General features: G+C 36.8%; 1 protein-coding gene and 1 pseudogene across 1 annotated transcript; both read right to left on the minus strand.

Annotated features, from left to right (window-relative positions):
• Window positions 1-217: 217 nt before the first annotated feature.
• LOC102400470 (olfactory receptor 2D3-like) lies at window positions 218-1,599 on the minus strand. Its single transcript, XM_006044564.3, has one exon. The coding sequence runs from the start codon at window positions 1,492-1,494 to the stop codon at window positions 571-573; it is 924 nt and encodes a 307-aa protein (XP_006044626.2). The 5' UTR covers window positions 1,495-1,599; the 3' UTR covers window positions 218-570.
• A 12,879-nt stretch (window positions 1,600-14,478) lies between these two features.
• On the minus strand, window positions 14,479-15,389 carry LOC102401435 (annotated as a pseudogene).
• Window positions 15,390-20,428: the final 5,039 nt, after the last annotated feature.

Here is a 20,428-nt window from a genome sequence, read left to right on the forward strand (position 1 = left end):
TACTGTTTAAATGAGAATTTTAAGCTATGCTAGAAATATAACAACATCAAGACTTTATTTTTTTAACATCTATAGCCTGATCTTCCAGAAATATACCTGAAATATATGATTTACTCAAAATATATTTGATGAATGCATGCAAGTATGAAAAAAATGAATCCATTTGCCAGAAATACACTCTTCTATTTGTGATAGTTTTGTTTGCGTCTTTGTTTTTTTGACGTACAGTTGTCTACCTGTTTTGATTTCCTTATTAGCTTGTATGGGCTTGAAGAGTAGTGACTGTTTATTCATCAACCTTTCATTTCCTTCCTTTCTTTCTTTTCTTTTTCCCTTTCTTCCTATATTATTCTCCCTTCTTTTCCTTTCTATATTATTTTCCTGTGTCTATCAAGGTCCCTTGCTTTGATTAGGCAATATGCTAAACTTATTTGAGAAGATGTGGGAAAATAGGAGAAGAAAACAGAAGTGTAGGAATGGAATGAAAATAGGAAAATTTTATAATAAAGTCACTTCTCTCCACATCCCTAAAATTGTCATCAAAATCAGAGATTCCCACTTTCAAAAAAACTATTTTGCAGTCACCCTCCTGAGCGCCCCTTTGACATCCTTGTTCCTCAGACTATAAATGATGGGGTTCAGCATGGGTGTCACTGCTGAATAGAAAACAGAGATCACTTTATCTCTTTCATTCATTATCTTGGAGTTCGGTCTCATGTAGGCAAATATTGCTGAGCCATAGAAGAGGACAACCACAGTGAGATGGGAGCCACAGGTAGAGAAAGCCTTGAGCCATCCCTCCCCAGATTGCATCTGGATCACAGTGGAGATGATATTCCAGTAGGAGGCCAGGATCAGGGAGACAGGAGCTAGGAGGATGGCCACACCCATTGCAAAGATGGCCATTTCTGTCCTGTAGGTGTCTGCAGAAGCCAGCTTCAGGAGGGCAGGAGGTTCACAAAAAAAATGGTTAATGATATTGTTCCCTCGGTAGGGCAGACACAACGTGAATGTGGTGTCCACCAGAGACACAAATGCCCCACTGGCCCAGGACCCTGTGGCCAGCTGGGCACATACCCGATGTGTCATGATGGTGGTATAGCGCAGGGGCTTGCAGACAGCTACACACCGGTCATAGGACATCACTGCCAGCAGCACACACTCAGTACACCCGACCAGAAGTAAAACAACCATCTGTGTTGAGCATCCAGCAAAGGAAATGGTTTTCCTTTTTACCAGGAAGTGGACTAGCACCTGGGGAACTGTAGTAGTAGAAAAACAGAGATCAGCAAAGGACAAGTTGCTAAGGAAAAAGTACATGGGTGTGTGGAGCCTGGAATCTATGTGAATGAGCACAACAATAAGCAGATTTCCCAGCACAGTCAGCAGGTAGATGATCAGAAAAAGGAAGAAGAGCAGGGCTTGTGTGTGTGGATCCTGTGAAAGGCCCAGGAAGACAAATTCAGTCACATATGTTTGGTTTTCTTCTCCCATGAATATTTAATATTCTTTATAGGTCAGCACCAAGAAAAAAAAGCACACACATATTGATCAGTTAAAAACTGTATGAGTAACAAGTATTTTATCAATCAATATACAAAACTGGGCCATTGACTTCCAACTTTTATCTGCTTCCATGTGTTAGAAGAGTTTTCTTTTTGCTTGGTAGTTCTGACAGTTGAAATCCATTTCTGATTTTCTGTGCCCTTGAACCTTTCAGTAGAACCAGAAAGCCAGCAATCATCTTGAATATGCTATGTGATCGAGCCTTGGCTGGACTACACATAGTTCTGAGAAGATTTTAAGAGCTGCTCACAGTGCATCCTTTCTTTAAACCAGTTAGATTTTTATGCTGCAAACTGACAACATTTGTGAAAGCAGATTTTTGTCTTTATATTTACAAAGTAATCCTAAACAAGTGCTCTGAAGCCAGGAAAGGGAAGTTAAAGGAAGACATTGTTGTTTGTAATCCTGGCCCTTAAACAAATTCATCTGTCATTTGTTCTCAATGTGAGGAGGACGCTGAGGTGCATCAGTAAAAATAGCTGCCTCTTTGGTCATTGTACTCTGTGGTGTCCTTTAAATATGCCCTATTCTGTCCTCAACACTCTTTTCTCTCTCTTTGCACAAAGCCTTTTGGCAAGAATCATACTAATTATCCTGTGTCAGGCACTCTCCTGGGGCCAGTCATTATTGTTTCTTTATCCTTTTAATTGTAAATTTTAATTCCATGAGTTCATTATTATTATCCCCCAAATACAGATGATGAAACAAAGACTCAGAAATTTTCAAACTGGTTCATCTAAGCCTTTGTCACCCTTTCTATATCCTGCAATTATGTTCCTTTCTTACTAAAAAACTGGTTGTAGAGAAGGTTAAGGTTTAGCCCAGTTCTCTCCACTCCTTGAAGATAAATCCACAGACTTTCTCCATTTTAAGGGTTTTAGAGCTCATCCACTATGGCAGAGCTAGTTATTAGTTCAGTTCAGCCACTCAGTCGTGTCTGACTATTTGTGACCCCATGGACTGCAGCACACCAGGCCTCCCTGTCCATCACCAACTCCCGGCGTTAACTCAAACTCATATTTATAGGCACACAAATAACAGGCATATTTGAACATATTTTAAAGCATTTTGAGGTGTCCTGCCTAAAGGACAATAGAGAGAATTTAAGGAAAAATATTGAGAAAACTGACAAAGATTATTTGCAGATCTCTAATTGTACACCTTTAAGAAATGCAAAGGGATCCAAAGCAAGCTTAGTAAGATGAGTAAGTGAAAAATAAGTAGAAATTTTAGTAAAAAAAAGAATTCTTTCACAGTTGCTAAACCTAACAGTGTACAGTTAAAAAACATTCAAAGACTTATGTGAAGAAAACCATGAAACATTATATTTGAATAAGTGAATAGGCAGATTAATTTTATGCATCAATTCAGTCAGTCGCTAAGTTGTGTCCGACTTAAATGGAACATAATCTTGTAAAGATGTTCATTTCATCCAAATTCATCTATAAATTCACTGAAATTCCAACCAAATTCACAGAAGATTTTTGTAATGGAATTTAATAAACTTATTTTTAATTTCTTCTAGATTCATAATTTTATAGTAGAAAATGAGGTGTGGAAAAGAAAAATGAGGGAGTAGAGGAAACATACCTAACCAGATATAAAATATATAATAAAATTTTCCTTACCTACTAATATTGTATATAGTGAACTGGCATAAAGCATTTGACCAATAAATATGTTATAGAACAGAAACATTTCCTAGTATGTATGAAATTTTATATTTAACAAATGTGGCATCTGAAGTGTATATATGAAAGTGAAGAGAATACTAAATAAAATGTCAAATGCCTAAAAATAAGATTCAAATGCATTCATCAGTTTTGATAATTTGGTCATCTAACTTATTAGAGTTTGACATAATAAAATATACTTATAGCTATTTAAAAGCTCCTTTATTACTGAATAATGTAACTACTGAAAGTCTAAAAGGGAAATTATTGTCATATAAGTCTAACATTAGAACCCAACTTTTTCTCAAAATTCAAACATAAAAAATAAAAATAACCATATTTAAGGATTCTTACAAAGTCTATTGTGCTATAGAATAGTTTGTATACATGATTTGTAGATCGATAGAAATTATTCTGTTAACAGTGATTATCCCCAGAAAGTAGAATTCTTGAGGGAGCAGGGCAAGTGACTGAGATCACACTTTTACTTTTTAAGCCTGTCTGTATTGTTTGAATTGTACAATGTAGCCTGCATTTTCTAAGTAAAAAACAAAATTTAAATTACTTAAAATGAAAAACCGGAATGAATTACAATGATAATACAGTACAAGCAATAAAAATTGTAACAATGAAAATAATATTAGAATAATGTAAAAACTGAAAGTTATATCACTGGATCAGAATAGAAATAGAACCTTCAAAGGCTGTGCAAGAATTGTGTAAATGCTTCTGATAAGTCAGTAAAGCACATATTATTCAGCAAATCATGCTGGAATAATTGACCACAGGCATTCCTTTTTTATTGCACTTCACTTTACTGTGCTTTGCAGATACTGCATTTTTTTTTAATAAATTGAAGATTTGTGGCAATTCTGAGTTGAGCAAGTCAATTTGCACCATTTTTTCCTGAAAGCATTTTTGCACTTAGTGTATCTATATCATGTTTTGGTAATTCTCACAATATTTCAAACCCTCCACCAGCAAAAAGGTTATAACTTGCTGAAGACTCAGGTAATGGTTAGGTTTTTAGCAATAAAGTATTTTTAAATTAAGGCATGTACATTGTTTTTTTAGACATAATGTCATTGCACATAGTCTTTAGTGTGTTTAGTTTTAGACATAATGTCATTGCAGATAGTCTTTAGTGTGTTTAGTGTAAATATAACTTTTATTATATGTGCTAGGAAGCCAAAAAACTCACATGACTCACTTTATTGCAATACTCACTTTATTGCAGTGGTCTGCAACCGAACCCATAGTATCTCTGAGGTATGCCTAGAGTTGACAAACAAATGAAATGTGTCCACTTCATTCATTACAAAGAAAACATTCCAGAAGGGTGAAGGATATGTGTCTGTTCATTACACATGGGTACACACATATAAATAACCTTAAACATTTAAAAATAAGGTAATTATCCATTGATCTCATGTAGTAGAATACCTTTCTGAGCATTACAACAAAAGTGCAAACTATAAAAAAAAAAAAAAAACAACTTATTTTACTTCAATTTTCATCTCAACACATTAATTCAAGCAGCACAATAGCAAGAAAATACATAACCTGATTTTAAAATGAAAGAATTGAATAGATATTTCTCCAAAGAAGGCATACAAATGGCCAACAGGGATATGAAAAGAGGCTCAATATCACTAATCATCAGGAAAATGTAAATAAAACCACAATGACAAATAATCTCACACCTATTAGAACTACTATTAAAAAGACAAAAGATAACATATTTTGATGGAATGCAGAGAAAAGGGGGCCACTTATACTGTTGGTGGGAAGCCATTTGAAAAACTGTAGAATTTCCCCTCAAAATTAAAAATAGAACTACCAAATGATCCAGTGGTCCCACTTCTGGATATATGATCAAAAGAAGTGAAATTTGTATCTCAGAGAGACATCTGCACCCCCAAGTTCATTACAGCATTATTCACAATAACCAAGATTATGGAAAGAGCCTAAGAATCTGTTCATGGGTGATTGGATAAACAAATTGTGATACAGACCCCCACACACATAGGCAATGGAATATTATTCAGTCTTAAAGAGGAAGGAAATTTTGCCATCTGTGACAACTTGGATGAACTTGATGGACATTATGCTAATTGAAATAAACCAGAGACAGAAAGACAAGTACTTTATGGTCTAATTTATATGTGGCATCTGAAAAATTGATCTCATAGAAGCAGAGAGTAGACTGGTGGTTACCAGGGACTGGCAAGTAGGGAAAAATGGGAAAATCTTGATAAAAGGGTAAAAAATTTCAATCAGGCAGGATGAATAAGTTCTGAAGATCTGACATATAGCACAGTGACTATGGTTAATAAAATTGTATTATACACTTATTTGCTGAGAATAGATTTTCATTTTTCTCCCCGCCCAAAAGTAACTGTGAAGAGACAGATATATTAATTAACTTGATTTTGGTAATCATTTCACAATGTATACATACATCAACACCTCACATTGTGTACCTTAAATATATGCAATTTTTATTTGTCAATTATACCTCAGTAAAGCTGGGGAAATTTTTTTAATGCATTCACAAAACAAAAATTGAAAGTAACCAACAACATGGAAAAATTAACTTTAGCAAATGTAGGAGATCAAGGATTAATATCCTTTATATTAATTTTATAATTAGTATTAAAAAGTCTAATGATAATCAGAAAATAAATTATAAATATTGTAGGGAAAAGGTATACACATGAATTGACAATTCATAATTAGTGAATTTCAATCTCAATACAAGAAAAGGCAAATTAAAATTAGATGTTCTTTTTGACCATCACATTGGCATGAATTTTTAAAATTTGTAGTATTCAATGATAATGAAGTTCTTGTTTTTTGGGAAACAAAAATATTAAAACCTGCCTGATGGGTAATTTGTCAACATATAGAAAATGCATTAAAATGAGCAGTATACTTTGATATAGTAAATTCAGACTTACTAGTTTGTCATGAATAAATATAATAATATTTTGTCAAAATACAATATGGATAAAATAAATCTGTGAGGATTTTATTACAATATTATAACTACAACTCTTTAAAGGAAGAGATATTCTCAAAAAATCAAATATAGAACATCCAAATGATGGAATACTATGCAGCCCCCAAAACTGTAAAATTATTTAATATCAAAATTTTGCAAAACATTTAAGATGAAATGTGAATTATAAAAATATGTTATATTTAAAAATATTCTCATTTAAAAACTTGCCTGGCCAAGGTGTTCATGTGTGTGTCTTTCTGGGTGATGGGATTATAAAAATTTTTTCTTTCCATTTTTATGTGATTTTATATCTTTAATAAAAACAAATTGTTTTATATACAGAAAATAAGTAATCTTTCACTCAATCCTTTGTTATCTGGTGCCTGCTTACCTCTTCACTCTCATTTCTTGCCTCTTCTTATCCTCTGACTTTATATTCTGGACCATTATAAATATTGTTTCTTAAAGCTGCTTTTCATTGAGAAGTCCTGCATTAAACTCTTGATAGTCATTATCCCATTCATTCTTTAGAATGATCTTACTCTTTGGTAATATTATCCAATCATTTTTCATAAATAGTGAAACTGAGCCTTAAGATAGTTGAGTAACTTTTAAATTTTAACTACCTTAACTTTTTCCTCTAGGGAAAAAAAAAAGAGAATCAGCACAACCTTCCTTTATCATACTAGTCCCTGTTGTTATCTGACTTCATTCGTAAATTCATCAGTTACTCATTACCCATTACTTCTACATTTTTATCATATCATTGACTCTTCAAATCCTTTCAGTCTCTTTTTTTTAATTTTATGATTGTATTGAAATCAAAGATACTCTTTTGTCCATTCAATGACCTTTTTCTCATCCCATATCATCTTCAATGTCTAAGGAATTTGGCATAATTTAACTATAAATATCTCTTAAAAATCTCTCACTTTTGCTATTGTAGGATCGCTTTCTGCTTTTCTTCTCTTATATTTCTACATCTTAATTATGTCCTCTGAACCCCATCCTGAATTTTTACTTATAATTTCTGGTTGTCTCAAGTCACGAGAGAAAACAAATCAGAAAAAAATGCAAATGATACTACTGTAGAATTGTGAATTCTCTTCTCAATTTCATAGCATTCTTTTCTTTTCAAATTCTTTGGGTGATCTGTCATCTGCCAACATATACATCATAAATTTTCTCTTTTTAACCTATTATCTTAGACTACAGTCAAAACAATCATCTATAGTTCTCTAAAACTTTGCATTCCTTCACATAAATGTTCTGGTTCCTCTATTTTAACCACCCATTTAGTTACCTAGAGTCGGCTTTAAAGTAATCACTTTCTTAAAGGTCTGTAATCAGAATACAAGGTAGAACTGACTGTTCTCTTCACAACGTCCAGAAGAAGATTTATACATCCTTGTTTTCATGAAAAGATTACACTGTACATTAAGTATTTGATTAAACATCCATCTTCTTGGGCTAAGTTGTTTTTCCAAGATAGTAAAATCTATCTCACTTATCTGTATACTAACATCACCTGACACATAGTACAGGTTTAAAAATGAGTTAAATGAATCAATAAACAGACTCATGCCTACACAGCAAACCAATACATTCACTCTCTCAAGAGAAATAAAAGTGAAAAGAGAGGGCTATGTTAGCTGTTGGAACATCGAACTCTGACCTGGGGTGGAAGATCTTGACTTAGAAAATCCTTGGTTAAAGATTAAAATCTTGGGTTAAATCCTAGATTACCAGATTAAAGAGAGTGAATAAACTGTCAGCCACATCCAAATGAAGGACAAGTTCAGTGTGATAAAGGACAAGATACCAAGATCTGTGTATGTCAGCACACACAAATGAGCAGACTCACATAGCCTTGTGTGGCCATTCAGGGACCTCCAAACACAACAAGATCCTGCCAGGACAGGAAATTCAGGTTCCATCCTGGTCTTCCTTCCTCCCAGTGTTCAAACCTAAGTGGTTAAAAGGAAGGAGGAAGCAGTCTCTGAAAGGAGAGCACTGAGATAGCAACAGGCAGAGAAGAATTTGGTAGATTAACTTTTGATGCAAAAAGAGAGGCAGCAGTGGATATCCACAGCCTTGCAGTCACTCTAGTATCCCTGGTTAATAGCTTCATCCTCCTCCTTGGAGTTGCGGAAAAGGATTCATGAGGCCTTTATTCAGGAGAAGCAGCAAAAGACAAGCAAGTATTCTTTCTAGAAACCAGGTTGAAAAGAGAGAGGAACAGGAGAGTGAAAGGCAAAGCCCAATTCCGAAGAACAGACTTGAGATTTCAGACTCCCTAAGAGAATCAATGCTCCGTAGTTACCCCACCCACTCTCACCTAGATGATGGTGCATGAGGGAAACACAAGACAGTGGTGATGAAGAGAGAAGTTGATGAGTGAAGAAAGCTGCGGTTTCTGCAGTCTGCTAATCCATGTCCCAACAGTCAACCTCCACTGCAGTTTACAAGATATTCTGAAGGTTTGGACACTACCTGGGCTATATGTCTGACTCTATATCAAGCCAAGGTGTGACTTTTTGTTAAAATTCCAAACTTCTCTGGAGGACTTTCCTTGAAGGAAGTCTTTAAACCTAACATCCTAAGAGCTATTATAAACAGGGCATTCCCTGGAGCAAGCTGCACTTTTACTATTTTTATTTTTTTTTTAACTTTCTACAATGACAGATACCCTGGGGCATTTTTTATGGTAATCACAAACAGAAATACCTGAATCTTACCTGATGTGAATTTCTTCACTACTGTTTTTCAGGTCAGTCCGAGGAACTCTGAGGTCTCCAAGTTCTGTAAGAATTTTTTAAATAGCTTTCAATAATAATGGTATCACTCATATAAAATACAGCTGACATATTTGTATGCTGCATTATCTTGATGATACCTCCCAAATAAAAAGTGCCAGGAGATTTCAGAATTCCTGTCTGCAGCTATACTAAGAATGCTTTAATTATTTTCAGCTGATGGGGGAAAAAAAAACTAGAGGTACAAGATGCAATTTAAGATGTCATGACTGTTTAAACGAAAGCTTTATTATAACTATTCAAATACAGAAGACTGTTTGAGAACTAAACATATAATACAGGACTATATAAACAAGTCCAAAGGAGAATTCTCAATTTTCCATCCAAACTCCCTCTGTTTTGAGTCCTCTTCATCATATACAGAATTGCTAAAAGCCTTAGCAGAGATATTTCGTTCTTCTTTTTTTTTATCTCTATTTCCTATCTACTCCTAAGTCTTACCATCTCTTCTACCTCTCCATTGCTACAAGTCTAGAGAAGACCATCATCTCTCTCCCGGGTTACCATAGCAAAGCTCAGTCTTACTGATTGCTTTTCTTGTTTCTATCCTTGTCCACTTACAATCCAGTCTCCAAATGATGCTCAAGATCAGATCAGATCAGATCAGTCACTCAGTCGTATCGAACTCTTTGCGACCCCATGAATCGCAGCACGCCAGGCCTCCCTGTCCATCACCAACTCCCGGAGTTCACTCAGACTTACATCCATCGAGTCAGTGATGCCATCCAGCCATCTCATCCTCTGTCATCCCCTTCTCCTCTTGCCCCCAATCCCTCCCAGCATCAGAGTCTTTTCCAATGAGTCAACTCTTCACATGAGGTGGCCAAAGTACTGGAGTTTCAGCTTTAGCATCATTCCTTCCAAAGAAATCCCAGGGCTGATCTCCTTCAGAATGGACTGGTTGGATCTCCTTGCAGTCCAAGGGACTCTCAAGAGTCTTCTCCAACACCACAGTTCAAAAGCATCAATTCTTCGGTGCTTAGCCTTCTCCAGACATCCTGGAATGTGAAGTCAAGTGGGCCTTAGAAAGCATCATTACGAACAAAGCTAGTGGAGGTGATAGAATTCCAGTTGAGCTATTCCAAATCCTGAAAGATGATGCTGTGAAAGTGCTGCACTCAATATGCCAGCAAATTTGGAAAACTCAGCAGTGGCCACAGGACTGGAAAAGGTCAGTTTTCATTCCAATCCCAAAGAAAGGCAATGCCAAAGAATGCTCAAACTACCGCACAATTGCACTCATCTCACACACTAGTAAAGTAATGCTCAAAATTCTCCAAGCCAGGCTTCAGCAATATGTGAACCGTGAATTTCCTGATGTTCAAGCTGGTTTTAGAAAAGGAAGAGGAGCCAGAGATCAAATTGCCAACATCCGCTGGATCATCGAAAAAGCAAGAGAGTTCCAGAAAAACATCTATTTCTGCTTTATTGACTATGCTAAAGCCTTTGACTGTGTGGATTACAATAAACTGTGGAAAATTCTGAAAGAGATGGGCATACCAGACCACCTGACCTGCCTCTTGAGAAATTCGTATGCAGGTCAGGAAGCAACAGTTAGAACTGGACATGGAACAACAGACTGGTTCCAAATAGGAAAAGGAGTACATCAAGGCTGTATATTGTCACCCTGTTTATTTAACTTATATGCAGAATACATTATGAGAAACACTGGACTGGAAGAAACACAAGCTGGAATCAAGATTGCTGGGAGAAATATCGGTAACCTCAGATATGCAGATGACACCACCCTTATGGCAGAAAGTGAAGAGGAACTCAAAGGCCTCTTGATGAAAGTGAAAGAGGAGAGTGAAAAAGTTGGCTTAAAGCTCAACATTCAGAAAACGAAGATCATGGCATCTGGTCCCATCACTTCATGGGAAATAGATGGGGAAACAGTGGAAACAGTGTCAGACTTTATTTTTCTGGGCTCCAAAATCACTACAGATGGTGACTGCAGCCATGAAAATAAAGCTCAAAGGGACCTTTAAAAAGCATATTGGAATGGCTTTCTACTGAACATAAAATAAACCACTTTTTTCAGGACTTCCAAGGTTGTAATGAATTGAATTGTGTCACCCTAAAAGATGTCTACTTGGAATATCAGAATGTGACTTTTTTGGAACAAAGTTCTTTGCAGAAGTAATTATGGGAAATCTCAAGATGAGATCCTCCTGAGCTAATGGTCCCTAAACCCAGTGAAGGATGCCTTTTTTAAAAATGCGGAAGACAAACAGAATGAAGGAACAAGGCATTTTGAAGACAAAGGCACAGATTGGAGTTATGGTTCCACAAGCCAAGGAAGTCTCCTCCACTAGAGCTTTCTGAGAGAGCATAATCTGCATATATCTTTGACTTCAGACTTCTGGCTTCCAGAACTATGAATTTCTATTCATAGAACTCTGATCTAAGTCACAGAGTTTGTGGAAATCTGTTATGGCAGCCCTAGGAAGCTAATACCAAGACCCTACCAATCTGTCCTCTGCCTATGTCTATGACCTCATTCATTGCACTCCCCCTGTCACTCATCAACCTCCAAACATTCTGATCTGTTTCTGTCCTTATTTCAAAAAAACTTATTGCAATCCAAGACACTATATTTTCTCTGCCCAAACCCTCCTCTCTAAATCTCTTCTTGGTTGGTTCTTTCTTCTCAACCTTCTGGTCACAGCACAAATGCTGATTTCTACAAGATATAAGATGTCCTTTAAGATATAAGATATAAGATGACCTTCTCAGAAAGGTCTTTCTTGACCACCTGCTTAAAACTGCAGCCTACCTTTCCTTGCTTTTATTTTCTCAAAGCACTTATCACCATCAGACATATTATGTGTTTTATTGTTAATTCATTTTTATTGCCCTCTTCTAAAATGTAAACTCAGTGGGGATAGGAATTTTAAACTGTCCATTCCTATATATTCAGCACCTAGAAGAGTTCTCAATAAATATTTAGTTAATAAATCAATTAGATATTCATTGTGTAAATAAGCTCAAACTGTGCTATTGAAAGCAATATTATATGGGTTGATTTAATACAAAAATAACAATCATACAACCTGTAGCATAATGAAAGGAAATTTATTTCTTTAAACTTGAAAAACTATTTGCTCTAGAGAACATGAATAGTTCCCAGACTGTGGCGACTTCAGGGGCTTTTAGTTTCTCACATGCTGTAATTCATCTATCTTCTGCTGCACAGTCATCAATAGTCTGGCATCCAGTCAGAGGTGGGTGTTTCCTTGTGTTTAAGTATCTGTATTTTCTTATCCTGTTTGAGTTTTCTATAACTCAAAGTGACCCATGGCCACTTGTGCAACAATCATTCCAATTATGTGCTACAACTTCCCTTTTACTAAATGGAAAGAAAAGAGCAAGTAATGGACTGAGCTTTTGAATGGTCATGAGGCAGCAGCATGTGTAAGTAGTTGCTGCTGTTTATAACTTAGTTTCTCAAAGAACCTTTGGAGCAGGATTTTGTTTCCTTGTATAGGTGCATACTGGTTCACATAATCTGAAAACAATATACATCTATGTACATGGTGAATCTAGTATTGCACAGATTTATTCTCCCATGTAGGATCATTCTACACGATGCACTCAGTTCAGCAAGGACCTTGTCACATATACTGAACAGCACTGGGTGCTCATAAAAGGCCATGGACACGGAAGCTGGAATTGGCAGAAGTCAATGTGGCAAATTTGACTTTCACGAGGGCTTCTCATTATTCCTGGCTCATACCATCCTTCACCCACAGTCACCTTGCAGATGCCTAAAGAGAAGGTCATGAAGTGAGAGCAGAATTCCAAGTGGAAATTGCTCAGTAAAAGATAAGTGCTTTCATAATCTTCCCACTTTGTGAAAGGATGATCTGGTTATGGTTAGCAGCACTCATCTTCATATGACAAGAATCTCTACATATGGCTCCATAGCAGGTAGGTAGGGGTGAGTCAGGAGGTACATGTAAGTCTGGAAATGGAGGAAAAAGTAATGTAATGAGTTTGCGTCATGGGACCTCTGCCAAGAGAAATGGACAACCATGAGAGCAAATGGGCAAGATTGAGATGGTCCCCAACTATGTTTTCATCACTCACAAGCCTTGAAACAGGCTATGGATGTGAATCGGGAGTGTTCACACTTACCAGTGAAGCATTAAGAAATTTCACTTAATACTTGCAGTTAGATCTTTGCTGTTGTCGTTCAGTCGCTCACTCATATCTGACTTTTTATAACTCCATGGACTACAGCACACCAGTCTTCCTTGTCCTTTACCATCTCCGGGAGTTTGCTCAAACTCCTGATTTTTAGAGTTAGATCTTTAGTTCAGGGCAGGGGAGAAGAGGATGATGGATTTTCTTCTAAGGGAGGGGCAGTGTTCCAGGCTGGACGTTGATCAGAAGCTACAGGTCTGTCAGTGATGCTGCTTCTGCTCTTACAGAGGGTTATAGCAGAGTTAGAAAAGACCAAAGGCATCCTTTCATCCTACAGAGCAATCTTCACCTTCTAGGATTGCTTCTCATATGTCAGTAATTCTCTTCCACTTTACAAAAAAGAGGACTGATGGGTGTTGGCAAGTCAAACCTGCAGAAGAGGGGAGAGCATGTCCGAGGGGGAGCAACAGTGGTATATTGGTGTCAGAGGTAAAGGACTTGAGAGTTCTGATGTAGGCAGTGTTCCTCTCCATTTAGTTCCCTTAGCCAGCAACGATCCTTGGAGAGAAACAGTGCATGATATACAGAAGATGTATCATACTTACCAGAATCTGAGGTCCTGCACATTACTGTGCGAGTCAACAGCGCCACCATGTGCAGCTGAATTGGCTACAGGAGTATTTTGAGACTGCAGGAAATGAAACAAACAAAAAGCCAAGGGTCCAGTATCAGAGTTTCAGGGTTAAAAAAGTCATTGATATCTTCTCACTAGAACTTTTAGAGTCTAGCGTAGGACTCCAAGATCTGTTGAAGACTGTATTTGATGTTACCGTGGGATGAGACTAACAATTATCTGTGAAGTTTAGAATCAAAAGGTAATATCACTGGGTGAATATGGATTAGTGAATGAATAGTGCAGTGTAAATGAAGATCCTATTCAATATTTTTAAGTATTCATATAATGTAATATATAAATATAATCAATATAATATAATATTATACTATGCAATATAAGAGCAAAGCTCTATTTTACTTGCCTCATAATAATCTATTATGAGGCAAGTAATCTATAAACACAAAGAATAATCTAGATCAAGAGGCAGTAGACAAACTTGAAATATTCTAGACCTACAAGGGCACCTGTATGTGCCTTACTGATGTATCAGCCTAGAGACACTTCAGAGAGAAAGCTATTACAGATGTTGAATCACTTTAAAATGTCTTCATCCCCATGATGGTATGTCAGTACAGATATCATTGGCTCTAAGGGACTCTATCTTCCAAATAGTTTTTTAAATGCCTGCCTAACATCTTTGTTCCTTAGGCTATAAATGAATGGGTTCATCATAGATGTTATGACTGAATAGAACACTGAGATCACCTTATCCCCTTGGAATTTGGACGCATATAGGTAAATATTGTTGATCCATAGAAGAAGACAATAACAATGAGATGAGAACCACACGTAGAAAAGACCTTGAGTCTCCTCTCCCCTGCCCGTATCTGAATCACAGTGGAGATAATATTCCAGTAAGAGAAAAGGATAAGGGAGAGAGGACCGAGGAGAATTATCACACCCATGGCAAAGATGGCCATCTCAGCTTTGTAGGTTTCTTCTGAAGCCAACTTCAAGAGCGCAGGAGGTTCACAAAAATAATGATTAATTATGTTCTGGCCATGGTATGAAAGATATAAAGTAAATGTTGTATCTACTAGAGACACAAGTGCTCCACTAGTCCAAGATCCTATGGACAGCTGAACACAAATCCTCTGGGTCATGAGGGTGGAGTAGTGAAGGGGCTTGCAGACAGCCACATAGCGGTCATAGGACATCACTGCTAGCAGGGAGCTTTCTGTACACCCTGCTACTAGAAAAAAAATCATCTGAATTGAGCACCCTGACTTGGAAATGGTCTTTCTTGTTACCAGCAAATGGAATAGCATCTGAGGGACAATTGTTGTAGAGAAAAGGAGATCACTAAACGACAGGTTTTTAAGGAAGAAATACATTGGTGTATGCAGTCGAGAGTCAGTATGAATTAACAGTATGATGAGCAGATTCCCAAATACAGTCAGCAGGTAGATGATGAGAAATATCACAAATAGCATGATCTGGGTCTGCTGATCTGAAGAAAGGCCCAGCAAGATGAATTCAGTCAGATAGGTTTGGTTTTTTGTGCCCATGGATGTTTATTCCTGTCTACACAGTAACATCAATAAAGCTATAAAAATCTGACTACATTTGAGCATCAGATCCTGCAAGTAAAGATCTCACTGGAATAAAAAGTGTATCTGATTTAAAAAAAATTCTTATAAATATTTGACATGAATTTCTAAAAATTTTTGACATGAATTTCTAAAAATTTCCACCACCATATTTCTACTGAAGCTGTCTAAAAAGAACACTAACATATTATGTGGATTTGAAAAATTATAAAGTTTTCTGCATTTAATAGAGAACTCAGGTTTTTATTTTTTGTAGTTTACTTTTTAGTCAGACTTTCACTTTTATTTCATCAAGAAGCAGAACAAATAATTAATTTTTCCTTTGTGATTCCAAGAGATGCCTTATCATCCTTCCAAGTAGAAAGTAAATTTTATGAGACCATTTTATATGATTTTATAATCCACAGTCCTGATTATGTTCTAAATTCTTCACTGGATCAGAGAATCAAGGTTCAATGGAAGTACTCAAGAGTAAGGCATGATCAGACTTCTGTATGACAGAGGCAGGATAGTGGAGACCAGCCCAGACTTAGGCAGCACCATGCACTTGGGAAAGAGGGAGGGCCTTTTGTGGTGACCCAATGCAGCCACAACAGCTGCCTGCAGAGTTGCAGTGTCTTATCTGGCATAACCACGTTTGAGCTCCTTCATGCTGCAGATGTATCAGAAGTCCAATCAGTCGGAGACGTGCCTCAGGCACTGGTTCAATGCTCTGCTGCCAGGCAGGAAACACTACTCAAAGTCTATAGCTTTATCTCAGGAATAAGCAAGGAATAACCTGCTGAATCCAAGCTCCTGGGGAAAGAGTTTAGAAAGACTTAGGGAAGGTAGTAGGGTCATGGGCAAATGGCTAGGAATCAGGGCTGGAGTCTGATATTCCAGGGAAAGACTGAAGTACTAGTCCTAGAACTGCCTTTACAATGAAGGAGATGTCAGAGCAGAAAGTCAGCTACCTGGCAGGGACATCTTGGGATGGGGTGGGGGGCGGGGCGGGGGGAGATGGAGTCGAAGACTGCCAATATACAAGGGTTTGTTTTCAAAAATAAAACCACACATCTAACTGGCAATATAGGACAAACGTGGCCTGATCAGTTGTGACTGGACCACCTGCTCATGAACTGCTAAGCAGGACTCAAAGACCACATGGTTACAGTGAGGTTTCCATTCATAAATATCTGTCCAGATGGAAATGCAATGGATCCAGCCTGAACCAACTGTATAATATATTGGCCTTGAGGGACCAGGAAGGCAGAGTCAGGAAATAATTTGAGGAACTGATAAAACAAAATGAGAAATATCTTTTCCATTGATACAATGTAAAGGGAATACACAAAAGAATCATTGATAAACTGCCACCTCAGTAGCCAAAATAATCTGCTACTGATTTCATTTCCCAATGATTTCTGATAAGCCCATTTTTTTTCACTGCTTCATCATTGTAAATTTACTTGTAATGAACTATGCATATTTTCATGTGTACAATTTGATGAGTTTTGATATATGTATATAATGACATGCTTTTTTAAAGTTCTCATTAATTTATACATAATTATTTGTTTACAAGCCTGTCTCCCAGGCTAGGTTTTATGTTTCTTCAGTGTAAAAGTCCTATCTGAATCCATATTGACTGCATCACCCAGTATATAGTAAATTTTTAGGAAATTCACTGACTGAATTAGTATATGAATGACTGAATACATGCAGAAACGAATAGATTCCTCTCATACTCACAGGCACTGTCACAAACCTGCACTCAAACACTCCTAAGCTAATAATGCTTTTAAAAGCATAGCATGAAATTTGGAAGACACAGGTGATGCAGGTCCAGCTTCATGGTATCTTTGGGCTGGGGAGATCCTGTGACCACGAAGAGGGAGTAACACTAGGTGTGACCACCTGGAACACTGGTGTAAGAGAGAGGCGTCAGTGGCAGTTGTTCCTCTTCCAGTAGAAATAGGAACAGACCCTCAATATACATCCTGTTCTCTTTTTCATTCTTCCCATGAAAGCAGATGTGCAATGTGGCAGCAGCCTGAATACTAGGTACTGGAGCAGGAAGCATCCACACACCTCGCACTAGTACTCCTGTGCTTGGACTCTTCCCACCTCCCAGATAATGTCGAGTACGTTACAAGCAGCTCTGTCTTGTGTCCTAGGTATTTTCCTGTGAGTTCAGTGGGAACCACCCAGAGAGTGTGGAAAAAGTGAAACAGGAAGAGAACACCTATGTAGCAGGGATGAAAGGTAAGAACACAGGAAGATTCTTACAGTTGAAAAGGGGTAGCGAGTTTGAGAGACAATGGATCTTTTGATTTCTTGTGCCTTTTAGCACACAAACTGACCACCTCGGTAAGTACCCAGTAGCAAGATTTCTAAGAGTGAGAATTCATGATAAGAGAGAGAAAGAAAAATCTGTTCTCCTAAATAGACTGTGGATTGTAAAAATAAAGACACAGCCCTTCTCCCAGGACAAACTCTGGTTCTGCAGAGACTTGATGCCTTCAGCATCTTCCTCCTTACCTGGAGACCAAGGATGAGTTTGTTCTAGAGATGGGGAACTGTAGGTAAGCAGACCTGCCAGTGAGTCCAGCAGAGTGAGATCCAGGGATCCAAGCTGCACGTCCAGAGTTTGGTTTTGGATGACAGTGATTCTCAGTCCTCTTTCCTAACAGCTGGATATGAAACGGACTTTTCTGTGGATTCTATTTCAATCTCTGACTGTGTTCTTGGGTGAATTTTACACTACTTTTTTAAGCACCAACACTGAATTGAGTCTTTCTCTGAGAGGATCATAAAAGATGAGGTCCTGAGAGACGATGCCAGCAGGAGGTCCCCAGGGTATCGCTGAGCATAGCTCCTTCCATTATCTCTACACAATGAGATACCATGGGATCTTTTGTAGATTTTTCTTTCTTCTGTTTATATTCATAGAGTTCTGTGAATATCCTCTAATTCCCAGACTTTTTCTAATCAAAGAAAAAATTCTATAGGCTCTGAATATAAGAAAGAATCAAGTCTCTCTTCTTGGGAGCAGAAGCAATATGTAAAATACATGCCGACAAGCATTTGACCATCCTTTAATTTAAATCCTTAGAAAAGTGGAAATATGCATCCTTTCTCATATTTCTCACTTTAACTGCTGTTAAAATTATTGTTAATTTGAGGATATTATGGCTACCTTTTACAAAAGCTTAACTCATCTTAGAAAATAACAGGTTTGAGATACTTTATGTAAAAATCAAATGTTTGAACTATATGCTAAAGACAGATCCATATTTTTTCTGAAACATGCTAGATTTAAACTACTTAATGCTTTATTTACTCATCGATATTTAGTTCTTTTTAATAAAAGAAAAATACTGTAGTCATTTATTATCTTTGCTACTAAATTTTCCCATCTGTCTTTCTTTCCCTTTTATTCTGGCAGTATGAAAACATTTATTTATTGCTTGGATGTAATTTTAAAAATGTATCAGTCAAGTTATATTTTTCATTGTAATTTTTCTGTTGAATCCAAACTGCATTCTTTATATTATAGATATGTGATTAAATTTTTCTTATCTTTCTTCCTTGTTAATTTTTACCTCTTCTTTCAATCAAATCATTATGTATTCTGGTTTATGAAATCTCCTTGTGATTTCATATGTCCTTACAACTATCCAGAGAAATGGGACTAATTTACTGTCAAATTATCTCCACTACATCTTTGTTGCTTTTTCTTTATTCATATCTGTTTGTCATATTATATTTTCAATTTGTGAGTATATTATAAAGAAATTTTTATCTTTCTTTTTTAAGTTCATTTTTTAATTGAGGAATAATTAAAATTATTTTAATAAATAATATTGTGTTAGTTTCAAGTGTACAGCAGAGTGATTCTTTTTTTTTTGCAGAATATATTCCTTTATAAGTTATTATAAGATCTTTGGTATAATTCTCTGTGCTATACAGTAAATCCTTGTTGCTTACCTATTTTATAGTCCTAATTTGTCCTCCATACCCCATTCTCCTGTTTGGTAACTGTAATTTGTTTCTATGTCTATGAGTCTGTTTCTGTTTTCCACAAAGATTCATCTAGATTATTTTTTAGATTTTATCTTTCTCTGTCTGAAATATTAATCAGCCATAAAAGTATTGCCATTTGCATCAACATGGATGGAACTAGAAAATATAATGCTTAGTAAAATAAGTTAGACATATATATAACACAATTTGAAAATATTTCGCCCATTGTGTTGTAGGTTTCCCTTTTATTTTATGATGGTTCCTTGGCTGTGGAGAGGGTTTGTGTAGCCCTGCTTGTTTATTTTGCTTTTGCTGTCTATGTCTTTGGTCTGAGATCCGAAAGATAATTGCCAAGACCAGTGTTAAGGAATTTCACCCTATGTTTTCTTCTAGGAATGGGAACATATTTAATCAATTTCAACTTTATAATTGTTGGAGTGGAAAATTAGCTATTGGAATATCTTATCCTTAGGGCTAATGGGTGAAGAAAAGTCTTATGATGGCAATTATAGGAACAATCAAAGTCCAGGGGCTTTTGATCAGGATTTATTTCTCACACAAGTTATTTATATTTCATCTGGGAGTAAAAACTCTTGTTGTGTAAACCTTGGAGTACACACATACACACACTCATGGGCACGCAGACCTGATTGTGTACTTACTGATGGATTTATTTCTTCTTTTGATATGTTTCTCCTGTTTGCTATTTTTTGATATCAAAAACATATTTTGATATGTTTCTTCTGTTCCTGGAGAAGGGAATGGCTACCCACTCCAGTATTCTGGCATGGAGAATTCCATGGACTGTATAGTCCATGAGGTCGCAAAGAGTCGGACACGATTGAGCGACTTTCACTTTCACTTTCTTTCCTGTTAGCTATGTGCTGTGTGCTGTGCTTAGTCACTCAGTCGTGTCCAACTCTTTGTGACCCCATGGACTGTAGCCCACCAGGCTCCTCTGTCCATGGGGATTCTCCAGGCAAGAATACTGG

The sequence above is a fragment of the Bubalus bubalis genome, chromosome 16 (genome assembly GCF_019923935.1).
Source record: "Bubalus bubalis isolate 160015118507 breed Murrah chromosome 16, NDDB_SH_1, whole genome shotgun sequence".
Lineage (NCBI taxonomy): Eukaryota > Metazoa > Chordata > Mammalia > Artiodactyla > Bovidae > Bubalus > Bubalus bubalis.